The sequence below is a fragment of the Callospermophilus lateralis genome, chromosome 11 (genome assembly GCF_048772815.1).
Source record: "Callospermophilus lateralis isolate mCalLat2 chromosome 11, mCalLat2.hap1, whole genome shotgun sequence".
NCBI classification, from domain to species: Eukaryota; Metazoa; Chordata; class Mammalia; order Rodentia; family Sciuridae; genus Callospermophilus; species Callospermophilus lateralis.
In genome coordinates, this window is record NC_135315.1 from 14,403,056 (window position 1) to 14,417,799 (window position 14,744).

At 47.2% G+C, this 14,744-nt stretch overlaps 1 protein-coding gene across 2 annotated transcripts in view; it reads left to right on the top strand.

Moving 5' to 3' along the window:
• Positions 1-298: 298 nt before the first annotated feature.
• Pecam1 (platelet and endothelial cell adhesion molecule 1) overlaps positions 299-14,744 on the top strand; it is a 45,685-nt gene continuing 31,239 nt past the window's right edge. For both annotated transcript variants that reach the window (XM_076870910.2, XM_076870911.2), the window contains exons 1-5: positions 299-581; positions 671-697; positions 9,646-9,939; positions 11,565-11,870; positions 13,975-14,256. In XM_076870910.2, coding sequence (XP_076727025.2) covers positions 518-581; positions 671-697; positions 9,646-9,939; positions 11,565-11,870; positions 13,975-14,256 — 973 coding nt within the window. In that variant the 5' untranslated portion in view covers positions 299-517. The remainder of the gene's footprint in view (positions 582-670; positions 698-9,645; positions 9,940-11,564; positions 11,871-13,974; positions 14,257-14,744) is intronic.

The following is a 14,744-nucleotide window of genomic DNA, read 5'->3' on the forward strand; positions in this document are numbered from 1 at the left end:
AGTTAGCCCAGGAAAGACAAGAGACCTGATTAATGCTGTGTGAAAAGAACCCCTTTGGGGGAGTCACAGGAAAAGCAGAGACCTTGTTGGGCGTCCAACGAGACAAGTGTAGACCTGGAGTGAGGGAAGAATCCCTTACCCTGCCACCAGAAGGGGGGACCCAAAGCCCTGGAGAGACGGGGAGGGTCAAGAACCTGGAGGCAAATATCACTGGTGCCTTTTTTTTCTCCCCCTAAACAAAGCGGCTGCACTCCGTGGTCCCTCAGGAAGGCCAGTCATTTCCTGAGGAGATATCAGGCCGGCCCACGCCTCATTGTTCTGGGTTTCCAGCAATGGCCGCCATTACCTGACCAGGAGAACAGCCCGTCTCTCTGCAGCTGCCAGAGAAGTTACCAGAGTGGTTTCTGCTCTTCACAGGACCCGCTTTTCATCGGTGGCAAAGGGGGAAGTGTTTTCTGCCCCAGAGGCATGGCCCAGAGGCAGCACTAACTGTGCATTCACCTTCCCGGCTCTCAGGATGCAGCTGGGGTGGACCCGAGGGGGCAAGATGTGGCTGGGAGTCCTGCTGACGCTCCTGCTCTGTGAGTTTCTCTCTCTCTCTCCCCACTTCGCTTAAACTCCATGAGAACTGAAGCTCCTGAAACCAACAGATTTCTTCTGTCTCTTCCAGGTTGGAGTCTTGATGGTACAGAGAACTGTAAGTCACAGATTCATTCGACTTAGCTTTGCTCTCACACTCGCGTCCCCTTGCTTGGCTTGGATGACCGTTGAGACAAACACACCAGTCGGGAACTAAAGCGGATTCCATCTGGTCCTTTTTAGAAGTGCTTAGAACAAATCACTTGCTCTACGTCCAGGTCTAATCAGGGTGGTTTAGAAGCAGCCTTTTACTGTGTTTCTAGACTCTGCCGGGGGCTGCTTTTTGTTGGGACTGGGAGGTGACCAAGGAATGAGCAAATCCATAATTTGCTGGAGATCATTCCACCATAAATTGCTTATTTCCCTATCCTGCCCCCATCCCTGATTATTTTTAGTTTTCGATCTTTTTTTTTCTCAATTATTTTCACTCACAAATGGTATACAATTGGTCTGTCAGACTCATGAAGACAGAACATAGTTTAGATTGGTATTGTTTTCCATCCGCCTGTTGAGGCTATAATTTTATCTGCCACATTTTGTGCTTCTACCCAGGGAAGCGTATGCCGCCCATCTTTGCTCTGTCTGGTTTTTCATCCGCTTTATGGCTGATTTTGAACTTTCCTCTTGGATGGATGGGTTTTGTTCTGCTTGGCCTTGAAGGAGGGGGATGAGCTGGGTTTGGGACCCTGAGTGGAGAGACGGTCCACAAAACAGAATCCCCTAGTCAGAAATCACTTCAGCTGCAAAGAACAGGGGTGGCTGGGGGGCTGGCAAGTCACACGCTGCTTGGAGATGAAGAAGGGGAACAATGCTGGGTTGAGCCAAAGCTGGGGTGGGGGTCCCAGGATGAGGGCGCTGGTGTGGCCACTCAATGTCCATGTTCTTCCTTGGGCATCGGCCCCCGTGGTAGCCCACGAAGACAAGGTAACCCTCATCTTCAAATCATCCCCCTTGGGTGATGGTGACATTGAGCTTCAGAAATGACCGACTTGTCCAGGCAAGAGCCAGTGGACGGACAGTTCTGGGACCCCTCACTCTCTAAACCCAGCTATCTGTCCAGAGCCACAGGCCTGACCCATGCCTCTAGGATCAGTTTTATTTTGCCTCTTGGAGCTTTTCCCCCCTATCTGTGAAATGGGGATGGTGACAGCGTATGATGTTGAGTGGCACGAGGTTGGGATGGGGCAGTGGAGATGACCCCTTGCACACAGAGATGGATACATGATGATGCTGACCAAGAGGCGCAAGCCTGCCTCGTAGCCGGGCCTCCTGTCTCACCTGCTGTCTTCTGTCCACTCTAGCCACAGAGGCCTGCTCTTGTCCAGACCACACCCCAAGGGCATGCAGATGCCCCAGAGCTTGGGCTCCTGCCTCTCTCCATCCTTACATCCTGTTTCCAGCACCACCACTCTCCGTCCCCTCCCCCACCTCCGTGGAGGTCAACCCGCTCCTCCCTGAGGTCCTAGGGAATGTTTATGCCTTCAGGGAAGACTTTGGAGCAGAGGCTCTCCCACCCTTCCTCGGGTGCCTTGTTTGTTTTGCACTGGAGGGAACAAGGCCTGGTGGCCACGGAGCCCTGGCAGGTCACCACGTGGGTTAGAGCATCATGGCTGTGACCAGCCTCCACTTCTTGGGCCACCTGAGACCCACAGGATGTGCCAGCGTGCTCTGTGGGTCCCACTCTGCAGCCCTGGTTCTTCCCTCCGCCCATCTCAGCCCTCCTGTGTCCCTCCTGCCACTCCCCAACCACAGCCCACCTCCCCTTGCCTCAGGAGGTGACCTCGCTTGTCTTCACTTAGCAAAACCGTCTGGAGGGAACTCCCTGGACTTCCCGCCTGACCCTGGCTGCAGGCTTATCTGCCTCCCCACCCATCCTCCACCTTCCCTCCTGGCTTCAGGGGACACATCCAACCCTCTGGTCACCAGAGCCAGCCATTCACCTGGGCCCCAGGCTCTTCCCTCCCTGGAGGTCCATCCTCACCCATTCTTGGCCTCCTCCCTCCCCTGCTCTGTCCTTGATTCTTTGTCCTTGTGTCTCTGTCCTTGATTCTGCCTCTTCTCACAGTCTACAAACCCAGCTGGGAACTCTTGTTTTGTCTTGTCTTGTTTCTCAAAAGCTCTGCCCCTCCATTCATCGTGGGTCCCTCTGCCCTCTCAGTGGCACTTTGAGGCTGGTTTAGAAGCACTGTCTCTGCCTCCTCACCTCCCGGGCCCACTCCAGGGGCACTTCTTTAGACTGTCCTTGGCCGCTCAGTGTCACTGACAGTGCTGAGCTAGGGGGGTCTCCACCCGTCTGCCAGCCCTGGGTGGCACGACTGATTTCTTATTCACCCTGGAAGCCTAATTCCTGGCAGAGATGCTTGATCCGTTCTCATGGGTGGGAACTTGAACTGCACTTGGAAATGCTTAAGATTGAGGTGGGAAGATGGGCCGGCTTGCTCTCGGCTGAGCCCAGAAGATCGTGGGGCAGGCGAGGCTTTGTGGCACTCTGTAATTTTCCTGACAACAGCGGGGGGGCCCCTCTTTCTCCTGCCCCGCTTCTTTCTGAGTCATTTCCAGGTTGAGGGCCAGGTGGCTCCTGAGTCACGCTGCTCTATCTTTCCAGGGAGCATCAGCATCCGCTGACTGGTGGCCTTGAGGTCAAGGGAAGTCGGCACCATTGTTTTGGTGTTTGGGGACTTGGCACTGTGGTTCCTGGGTGCCTTATCTGTGCTTTGGATAACTCTGCAAACTTGGATTCTTTTCCATCAACCTCCCTCTCTCCAGGTTGAAAAGATCTGACCTCTTTAGACTGCTCTGTGACCCCATCCCGCACCACAGCAGTTCTGAACCTTTTGGGGTTCAGTGAGAAGAGGACCCCCCTCTTCAGAAAAACACACATTCTCATAGCATTGAGGATGGGTCATGGACCCCCTAATACACACACTATTTCGGTTTGGCTGTGCTTGGAGAGTTTATTTACAAAGGAGATAGTGTTTCCTGTATTATTGAAATAAGAATTTGAGATTGTTCAAGATTGACCGGGTGGCTTCTTGGTTATCTATTGCTGCTAAACAAATTACTCCCCAAACTTAGTGACCGAAGGTGACACACACATGTGACCTCGGCAGTCTCAGGGGATCTCCAGTCCGGGGTAGCCTAGCTGGGCGGTTCTGGCCCAGGGTTCTCAGGAGATGGCAGTGGGTCAGGGGTGCGGTTATCAGGTGACGGTCAGACCAGCCAGGACATCTGCCACGCTCCGCTGTGTGGCTCCTGACACAGGCCTCAGCGCCTTCTCCTGTGGGCCCTGCATGGGGCTGCTCGTGGCACAGCAGCTGGCCCGGCCCAGAGAGGCTGGACCAGGAGAGAAATTGTGACAGAAGCTGTGTTGTCTTTGTAGCCTGACTTCAGAAGTGACGTCCCAGCATATCTGGAGCGTTGTGTTGCTCACATAGACCAGTCCTGGTACAATGTGATAGGTGACCACCAAGGGGCCACAAGCAGAGGTGAGGGTCATCAGCAAATGACGTTTATGTTAAATTTAACGTTTTTAATGTTTATTTATTTTTTTCATGCCTGGGGGTTGAACCCCTGTTGCTCTACCACTGAGCTACATTTCCAGCTTTTTCATTTTGAGACAGAGTCTCAGTAATTTGCCCAGGCTGGCCTCCCACTTACAATCCTCCAGTCTCAGCCTCCCTGGTGGAGCCGGAACTCATCTTGATGAATTTAAAAAATACTTTTCCTGCTGGGCGTGGTGGTACATGCCTGTAATCCCAGTGGCTCAGGAGGCTGAGGCAGGAGGATCGTGAGTTCAAAGCCAGCCTCAGCAACTTAGTGAGTCCCTAAGCAACTCAGCGAGACCCTGTCTCTAAATAAATATAAAAAAGGGCTGGGAATGAGGCTCAGTGGTTAAGCATCTCTGGGTTCAATGTCTGGTACCAAAAAAAGAGTTTTTACTTTTCCACGCTGCCCACCCCCTGCCCTGTCTCCCTTGTCTGTTCTGACTGGCCACAGCACTCTGGTTCTCCCACCAGGAGAATGAACGTGGAGTTCATTTATTTAAACAGACAGGCTTCAGAGAGTTACTTAGAAAAGCAAGCTGGCGAGAGTATCCAGTGCTTGTGGATACTGACCCCACTAAGAAAGCCGCTGCTCTGAGCTTCCGCCTGTTAAATGGTAGGGTTTGTGTACAGAGGAAATGAATTAGGTCTGGCCAGCAGGAAGACAGGGTGAGGTGGGGTGTGGTGGGGTGGGGGTGGGGAGTGCTGAGCCTGGAGGGTCCGGAGCAGAAGAGTTGTGAATGCAGACTGAGTCCCCAAGGGCAGAAATTGCCAGGCCACTCTCCTCCTGGTAGGGGACAGCACTGGCACAGAGAAGCCTCCTGAAATATTTGCTATGAATGATGCTCAGAAGGGAGGAAGGGAATGTCAACCAGGGCCAGGAATTGAAAGCACAGCCCCTCCAGTGCCCTCAGCCATCTTGGCTCAGAGGGCCAGGGGGCAGCTCATGGAAAAGCGCTTGCCTCGCACAGGTGAGGCCCTGGGTTCCATCCCCAGCACCACAAAGACAGAGAAGAGAGAGAAAGTAGCTGGGAAGGCAGGCATCACATTCTCATTTTTACAGGACAAGCAGTGGCCCAGAGAGGTCAAATAACTCCAAAGACCACCCAGCAAAGGGCTGATAGGCTCGGGCCAGAACTTAGGCATGCCCAGTGCCGTATCCTAGCCTGGGGCCTGACCAGCCAGGGGTGGGCAGCTCATTCAGAACAGGAACAGTTAAGTAGCCATGACCCAGGTGAAGTATGGCTGAGCAAAGCTGGGAGTATGGAGAGCCACTATCAATTACCCCCAAAATTAAAAATAAAAACATAAAAGTGGTTTTTATGTGGAACGATTCTCTAGAAACATGGACAGGAGACATAGCTGTAAAGCTCCTAAGATGGTTTTTATTTTTTATTTTTTTTGGTACCAGGGATTGAACCCAGAGGTGCTTAACCACTAAGCCACAGACCCAGCCCTTTGTATTTTTAATTTTGAGATAAGGCCCCACTAAGTTGCTTAGGGGCTTGCTAAATTGCTGAGGCTGGCTTTGAACTTGTGATCTTCTTGCCTCAGCCTCCCAGGTCTCTGGGATTTCAGGCATGTGCCACCATTCCTGGAAGTTTTTATTTCTGTGACTGATAGAACCCAGCTAACATTTCTCAAACACTTCACAGGTGCCAGGAAATGTGCTTCTAGTACTTAAACTCAGATTCTTACTTAACACTTCTTACACCCATTGTGTGAATAAGCAAACTGAGGCTCAGAGAAGTTTAGTAACTTGCCAAAGGTCAAATAACTTGTTAATAGCAGAAGGAGGATTTGGTCCAGGTAGTCTGGCTTGATGCACTTGACTTTTGCCATTTTTCCCCCCGGGAAAAACCACTAAATTAAACAACTTGGCTTAACATGAAGGAGGAGGTGCTGAGAGGTAAGGGAAAGAGATCTACTTGGGTGGGGACTGTATTAGTTGGGGGAAAATAAATATGCTCTAAAGAAAACTTCAGTGTTGAGAGCTTGCCCAGCAAAGAAGTTGCAGAGAAAGGGATTTCTGAAGATTTGCTGTAGGAAATAACTTGAATTTAAATGCTTACCTCATTTCATCTCATGGACCACTCTAATGTCGTTTTTGGTTAAATCTATTTTCAGGGGAAAAAAAAGGGTAGGTTGTAGACTCTTGTACTCATTGAAAAATCTGAAACATGTTATAGACAAATTAAATTTCAAATTGCTTAAAGAAGACTTTACTTTATTAAAAGAGAAGGAAAGCGGGGTTTGGTGGTATTTCTGGCCAGCTAGCCAAAAGTGATTTGGAACCACTATGTAACTTAGGTTCAGCAAGATGGGATTGAGGGGGAAATCAGAATGAGAGGAAAGTACAGGTCAGCAAGTAAAGCTGTGGCCTCACCAAAATGCATCGCAAAGATTGCCAGAAGCAGAGGTAGAATTTTGCCTTTGTACCTTTTAGCAGCCAAAGCAAAAAAGGAGAACACCATCCATTAGGGAATTCCCAGAATCCACAAGATGGAGAGGATCCCTTTGCTCAGCAGCAACACAGCTTTGCCTGGAGTTGATAGAACCCCTGCAGTAGTGCAGATGACATTCCGGGGACATTCCAGACTCTCAGGTTCCATTAAACTTTTGCGTGTATGGTAATGCTGGAAATTGAACCCAGGTCCTCAAATATGCCAGGCAAGTGCTCTACGCCTGAGCCATGCCCCAGGCCTCCATAATGCAATCTCTTCTTCTCTTGCTATTATTATTATTATTAGCATTATTATTTTAGTATTAGGGATCAGAGGTGCTTTACCACTGAGCTATGACCCCAGACCTTCTTATTTTTTATTTTGAGACAGGATCTAATTTGCTGAGTCTGGCCTCAGCCATCCTTCTGCCTCAGCCCCCTGAGTTGCTGGGATGGCAGACACTGCACCCAGCTCCCTAAGGCAATTTCTTAACAGCATCTGTATTAGTCTGCTCAGGTTGCCATAAAAAACATCACAGTCAGCTGGGTGCTATGTGCACCTGTAGTCCCAGCTTTTGGGAGGCTGACATGGAAGGCTCACTTGAGCCCAGGAGTTTGAGATCAGATTAGGCAAACAGCAAGAATATATCTTTAAAAAAAAAAAATTAAAGACTAGGTGGCTTAAACAACAGAAATTTATTTTCTCTCAGTCCTGGAGGCTAGAAGTCCAAGATCAACATATTGACAGGTTTGGTCTTCTGAGGCCTCTCCTTGACCTGGGGATGGCCACCTTCTCCCTCTGTCTTCACATGGTCATGAGTGTGTGTGTGTGTGTGTGTGTGTGTGTGTGTGTGTGTGTTATGCATGTGCATATGCCTCAGATCTCTGTGTGTCCAGATTTCCTCCTACAAGGACATAGATTTGATTGTATTAGGGCCCCCCCAGCACTCTCATTTTAATATAATCTTTTCTTTATAGGTCTGATATCCATATGGTCACATTCTGTACTAATGGTAATTAGGGCTTCAACATATGAATTTGAAGAGTCAATATTTTACAGTCCTCATTAAACCCAGATCCGTGTTTTTGGAACAGAAAACCACAGGGAAGAGATAGCTGAGCGAGGTACTTTGAGATATAGAGAGGAATCTATCCAGAACCCCAGATGGGTTGCAGAAGGACCAAGAGGATCCTCAAAAAACAGACCTGCCCTCGTCTGCTCTGAAGCGGACAAACATCCTGACCAATGAGCATAGACCAGAACCTTCTAGCCTGGAAAATGTGCAGACCAGAGGCTTATTATGAACCATAGCCAGAGTATGTGGTTTTAAGCAATCCGTCTTCCCATCAGCCCCTCACTGTAAATTAGTCTTCTGATGTGACCTCTAGTTAGCTGAATTCATCGATAGCCTCTGGTGGCTGGATAGAGGGCAATTTAGCACCGGAGAGCCTCAGCCAGAAATGATACATTTGGCAAGTGGAGCTGCAAAGCCTGGTTTCTGGCAGGTAGTGGTTAGTTGGTTGAGTGCAGCTTGTGCTCTGGGTACCTGACCTGTGCTCTTTGCTTCTGAATGGCTGACATGGGGGTATAAGTGGTTGCTTCACAAGTGGTTTTCAATCTTCAAGATCTGGTGACACCTTTAAGCCACTGCATAGGAAACACCAGCTGGCTGAAGCATGGGGGTCTTATTATTTTAACCTAAAGACATCTGTTTGGATAATAACAAACTTTTTTTTTTTAAAAAAAACACCTGGTTTTTCTCCGTATACTTTTTTTTTTCTTTTTTGTTTGTTGGTGCTGTTTTTTGCAGATGCTAAACACATATGAACTGTACCCCCAGCTTCAATACACTTTAAATGTTTCTAAATTGTTAAGAACTTCATTTTTAACTTGTAATAAAAGTTCACCACTTGACTCTTTCCAGAGTCAACAAATTGCAAGCACTTGTTCATGAAGTTCTTAAATTTTAAAATGTTTTAAAAAGAAAGAAAATGGCCAGGCATTTTCTAGTGGTATATCCCTGTCATCCCAGGGATAGACTCAGGAGACTGAAGCGGAAGGATTGCAAGTTCAAGGCCAGCCTGGAAATTTAACAAAGTCCCCTCTCAAGATAAAAAATAATAATAATAATAAAAAGTGCTTGGAATGTATGTAGTTTAGTGGTTAAGTTTTCCTAGATTCAATCCCCAGTACCTGCCCCCCCCCCCCCAAAAAAGCAAACAAATAAATAAATAAGAAATGGTGGCTGGGACTGCATTAATTGGATTAGGCCTGAGTGGGGGAGGAGAGTTCCTGAGTGTGACTGTGGCTTCAGATTAGAGGTAGCAGCCAATTATTTATTTATTTAATTTTATTATTTTGGGTACAGGGGAATGAACTCGGGAGCGCTCGGCCACTGAGCCACATCCCCAGCCCTATTTTGTATTTTATTTAGAGACAGGGTCTCACTGAGTTGCCTAGCACCTCACTTTTGCTAAGGCTGGCTTTGAATTTGCAATCCTCCTGCCTCAGCCTCCTAAGACGCTGGATTATGGGTGTGCACCATAATGCCCGGCAGCTGTCATTTATTAAGCACATGTATGTGCCAGGCACTGAGCTGGGTGCTCTCTGGTAAAGCTGTTATAACAACCTCATGGGGTATTATTATTTTAGAGATAAGGAACTGAGCTCAGAGAGGTTAGCTGCCCAAGGTCACACAGTAAATGAGGAGCCAGGGCTTGGACATCTGTTCCTCCTGGGACCACCATGTGGCAGTTTACAAGCTGCATGCATCTTTGTTCTCTGTCACTCTCTGCCACCTTCTCTTGGTAGGAATAGGAGCAACTTAGTATCAACAGCATCCTATTTGGCCCACTACCCAAAGTCATATTGCTTGGTCCCTTAGGCATTTGGGATCCCAAGACACTATACCGCATGGGATGTGATGATGCCACATCTGACGGGGTGAAGGTCCCCAGGACAGGGTGGTTCTGAGCTAACAGGCTTCTCTGCCCCCACACCCCGCCTGTGTTTGCATTTAGCTTTTACCATCAACACCATCCAGATGGAGAGCCTGCCCGGCTGGACCGTGAAAAACGGGCAGAACCTGACCCTGAAGTGCGTGGTGGACATCAGCAGCACCTTGAAGGTCAAGCCCCAGCACCTAATGCTGTTCTACAAGGACGACGTGTTGTTTCATAACGTCTCCTCCGTGGAGAACACGGAGAGCTTCTTCATCCCCGCAGCCCGGGTCTACGACTCGGGGACGTACAAATGCACTGTGGTCCTGAACAAAAAGGAGAAAACCACGCAGGAGTACCAGGTCTCCGTGAAAGGTGAGTCTGAGAGTTTGAAGGTAGGCAGCAAATGAGTGTCACCCACGCAGCGTCCTGAAGAGCAATTGTGAATGGATAGTACCACTGGCTGACCTGTCCGTCCGCCACCTTTTCTCTCATCTGCCGGCATTTTCTTTACCTGAAAACGTAGGCATGAGGCCTGGCTCTGCTTTCTTTTATCTTCTTTTTTTGCAACCATTCTAACATTGAGTCACGTCCCCCACCCTTATTTATTTTCTTATTTTGAGAATCCCTCTCTCAGAAATTCCTTTCCTTCATCTCATCTCGAAAAAACATGACTTTTCCCTACAAAATTGACCATCCCCCTCCCAGGGGCCCAGTCCTGATATCTCTATGATCTTTCCATAGTTAAGGGGATTTGTTGATAGAAAGACCATAGGTTTGGGCTGGGGGTCTAGCTCAGTTGGTAGAGTGCTTGCCTCCCATACACAAGGCCCTGGGTTCAATCCCCAGCACCACACACACACACACAAAAAAAAAAAAAAAAAAAAAGCTACAGGTTTGTGTTAAGACACTGGATTCTATAGTCTTTCTGCCTGAGTTTCAGTCTGGGCAAGTCCTTTAACCAGTCTAAAGGTCAAAGTCCTCATTATTAAAATGAAAATGATGCCCAGCTCACGGAGTTACTGAGAACATTAGAAGGATCATGTACCTGGGCACAGTGGTGCACACCTGTGATCCTAAGTACTTGGGAGACCGACTGAGGCAGGAGGATCACAAGTAAAGGCCAGACTGAGCTATTTAGAAAGACTCTGTCTCAAAATATTAAGGCCTGGGAACATAGCTCAGGAGTAGAGTGCTTGCTGGGTTCCACCCTGGTACTGTGGAAAAATAAAGTCTGACATAGGTGGAGTGCTGAGCATGATTTCCAGCCCATGTTCTATTGCAACACAGTCACGTCCTGTATAAATGTTTCCGTCAATGATGGACTGCACAGGTGACGGTGGTCCCAGAGGTAGTGCTACCTAGTTTTGCCACAGCCATTTGAGTTTGGGTAGATACACACTGCATCTATGTGATGAAATCACTTAACAGTGTATTTATCGGAATACAGCCCTGGGCTGAGCAACACGTGACTTTTTCAAACATATCTCTGCTTCACTGTGAAATTGTGAGAGTATTTGGCCAATTTTTATATCCCAAAGAATCCAGCTCATTGTATGTACTCAGTAAATATTTACCAAGTAAATTCAAGTTCACTCTCACCTGTGGTTGGTGTTCAATAAATTATAACAACAACCAGAGCAATACTAATATACACTGGCTGTCTTTTTTTTTTCTCTTTATACTGTGTCAGTTGGGAATTGGATTGTACCACCTTCCCAAGTGGACTATGAGCCATTGGAAACAGCAACCACATCCAGGGCATGTTTGCTTTTCAAGGTACCTGGCACTGTGCCAGGTATATACACGCTAACTACCTGGGAGGTAGCACTGGGTGTCTGGGGCAGGGGGAGAACCCTCAGATGGGTCGGCCACTGTGACATACAAAATTGACCACCCCCGACCCAGGGTCCCAGTCCTGATATCTCTTATGATCTCCTGAGGGAGGCTTGTGACATGAGGTTAAACTGGTGCTAACTGGACTTTCTCCTTCTCCAAAGGAGTGCCCGATCCCAAAGTGACACTGGATAAGAAGGAGGCCATACAAGGCGGGCTTGTGACAGTCAATTGTTCTGTCCCAGAAGAAAAGGCCCCAATACGTTTCATCATTGAAAAACTGGATCTACATACAACAATTGTCAAGCAAAAAAAAGAGAAGAATTCTCAGAATCAGAATTTTGTGACATTGGAATTCCCAGTTGAGGAGCAGGACCTGATTTTAGTATTCCGCTGTCAAGCTAAGATCTTATCTGGGATGGACTTTGAGGTCTCACAGTCCGTCAGGAGTGAACTGGTCACCGTGAGGGGTCAGAGTCCTGCTCTCCTTATTCTTTGCGGTTTGTGGTTGGGTGGAGAGAGAGAGAGAGAGAGAGAGAGAGAGAGCCCAGAACTGGGAAGGGGCTGATCCTTCTGTCTGGGCTTCTGTTCTCAGGACTGAACCTGATCTCAATCACTTAGTATTTTTCAAGCTTTTTGACCGTGACACAGTTCATATGTATGAAATTATATGTGTCTATTTCCTAAACAAAAGTTTCATAGATAATATTTGTCTTTAAGATATATGATGAACTTTGATGTTTTCTATTCTATTTCCATTTTTTAAAATACTGGCCATGTCTCCCTACACTGATGCAATGTGTACCTGCCACTGCTTTGAGCCTTTGAGAGTCAGACAGCAGGAAGGGCATTGGGAAGAAGCTGGCACCTTATGCATGCTAGACATGTGCTCTACCACTGGGCTACATCTCCAGCCAATATGTATTTTTTTAGTGAGGTTGAGTTATGTTCTTTATGTTCATGAGTCTAGCATATTTCCCCCATAAACGGCTTCTCCATACACTTTGCCCATTTTATTTGTTTCTTAATGATTTATTTTAGCCCTTTATAAATTAAAGGAATTAGGCCAAGTGTGATAGCACATACCTATGATACCAGTACCTTAGGAGGCTGAGCCAGGAGGATCACAAGTCCAAGGCCAGCTTGGGCAACTTAGTGAGATCCTGTGTCTAAATAAAAAACAGAAAAGACTGGGGATATAGCTCAATGCCCAGTACCACAAAATAAATAAATCATAATTGAAAAAAAAATTAGCTGTTTGTCAGAGAAACTCTGCAAATAACCTCCCCCATAGAGCCATAAAGCTGAATGTTCTACAAGACGCCTACCCTTTTTAAATTTTTGCTTGAAAAAGGAGGCTATTTTTTTTGTCACAGTTTTATTACAAATTTAAGTGGCTATAGTGAAAAAAAACTGATGAATGTTATATCACTCCAAATTTGCTGTTAGCATTTTATCTTACAGAGTTAGATAAATGAAGTGTATAATGTAGTATATGCTGTGAGTTTGTTTTTGGGGTATGCCTGGGAACCAGGGCTGAGGACAGCCCTACTTCCTTGAAGATACCACATCCTGGTATCTGAGATTTTATTAATACAGTGTTTTTCACTGTGTGAGTTATGAAGTCAATTTGGTAAACCATAGCCAGTGTTTTAACAAATTAAATAGAATAGCCAGCCTCAGCAAAAGCAAGGTGCTAAGCAACTCTGTCTCTAAATAAAATACAAAATAGGGCTGGGGAGGTGGCTCAGTGGTTGAGTGCCCCTGAGTTCAATCCTCAATAGCCCCCCCCCCCCACAAAAAAATTAAATAGAATAGACTAGAAGTCACTTTTGGGGGGAATATTAAATAATGTATATTTCTAGGGGGCAGTATAGTCTGCACAGCTGCCACTTTTGAAAGCTATAAAATATTCATGCTGAAATACAGAGGTTCTTAAAATGGTACGAGAATAGCCACAAAAATCCGTGGTGGGCTGGGGGGCAGAGTCTATTTCTACCTGCTACAGTTATTTCTGAGGTCTGTAGACAAGACCTAGAGAAGGTATTTGGCCTTTGGGAAACTCAAGAAAGTCAGAGCGTCATAGCTAGCGGTGCACACAAGTGAGAGGGAAAGGGGCATCAGCAACCCAGACGAAGGAATTGAGAGGAAAGGTTGAGGTTTTTTTTTTTTTTTAAGTTGTAGTTGGACAATAACTTTATTTTATTTACTTATTTTTATGTGGTGCTGAGAATCGAACCTGGGCCTTGCACGTGCTAGGCGAGCGCTCTACTGCTGAGTCACAGCCCCAGCCCCAAGGTTGAGTTTTTAAAATCAGTTTTTTAAAATCAGTTGAGGGGGCTGGGATTGTGGCTCAGCAGTAGAGCGCTCGCCTTTGCACCCTGTGAGACCCTGGGTTCGATGCTCGGCACCACATAAAATAAATAAATAAACAAAATTAAGATATTGTATCTATGTATAATTAAAAAAAAATCAGTTGAGAAACAGTGGGAAAAACAGGAGCAACAGAAAGCAAAAGAGTAGGAAGTGCTGGATTGAACCCCAGTCTGACCAGCTTGTCCACTGTTCTTGTAGAGTCCTTCTCTATCCCCAAATTCCACGTCAGCCCCCATGGAATGATCACTGAAGGAGAACAGCTCTACATTAAGTGCACGATTCAAGTGACACACCTGGCCCATGAAATGCCAGAAATCATCATCCAGAAGGACAAGGCGATCGTGGCCACCAACACCAACAGAAAGAACCCCGAGGCGGTCTACTCAGAAATGGCCATGGTGGAGCACAACGGCAACTACACCTGCAAAGTGGAGTCCAGCCGCATTTCCAAGGTCAGCAGCATCGTGGTCAACATAACAGGTAGGGCTCCTACTGCAGGAGAGTGTTTGCAAATGGCGGGCTCAGGGAGCAAGTGTGCTGCCATCCAGGATGGCCAGTAAGAATGGAGACTCTTCCTGCCCCTTCTCCTCTGAATGAATGTGCTCAGGCTGGCCTTTGGTGCTGGTGGGGAAACGCCAACGCACAGAGAGTCAGCAGTCTGCTGTGTTGGTTGAGTACTCAGGTTCTCACGACAGACCCTAACCCTGCCACTCACTACTTCTGTGACCGTGGGTGAGTTATTGACTTTACCTCACTCTGAGAGATGGAGATGATGGTGCTCACCTTATAGGACTATTATAGTGATTAAATAACTATGCTCTTTTTTTTTTTTTTCAGAGAGAGAGAGAGAATTTTTTAATATTTATTTTTTAGTTTTCGGTGGACACAACATCTTCTTTATTTTTATGTGGTGCTGAGGATCGAACCCAGCGCCCTGTGCATGCCAGGCGAGCATACTACCGCTTGAG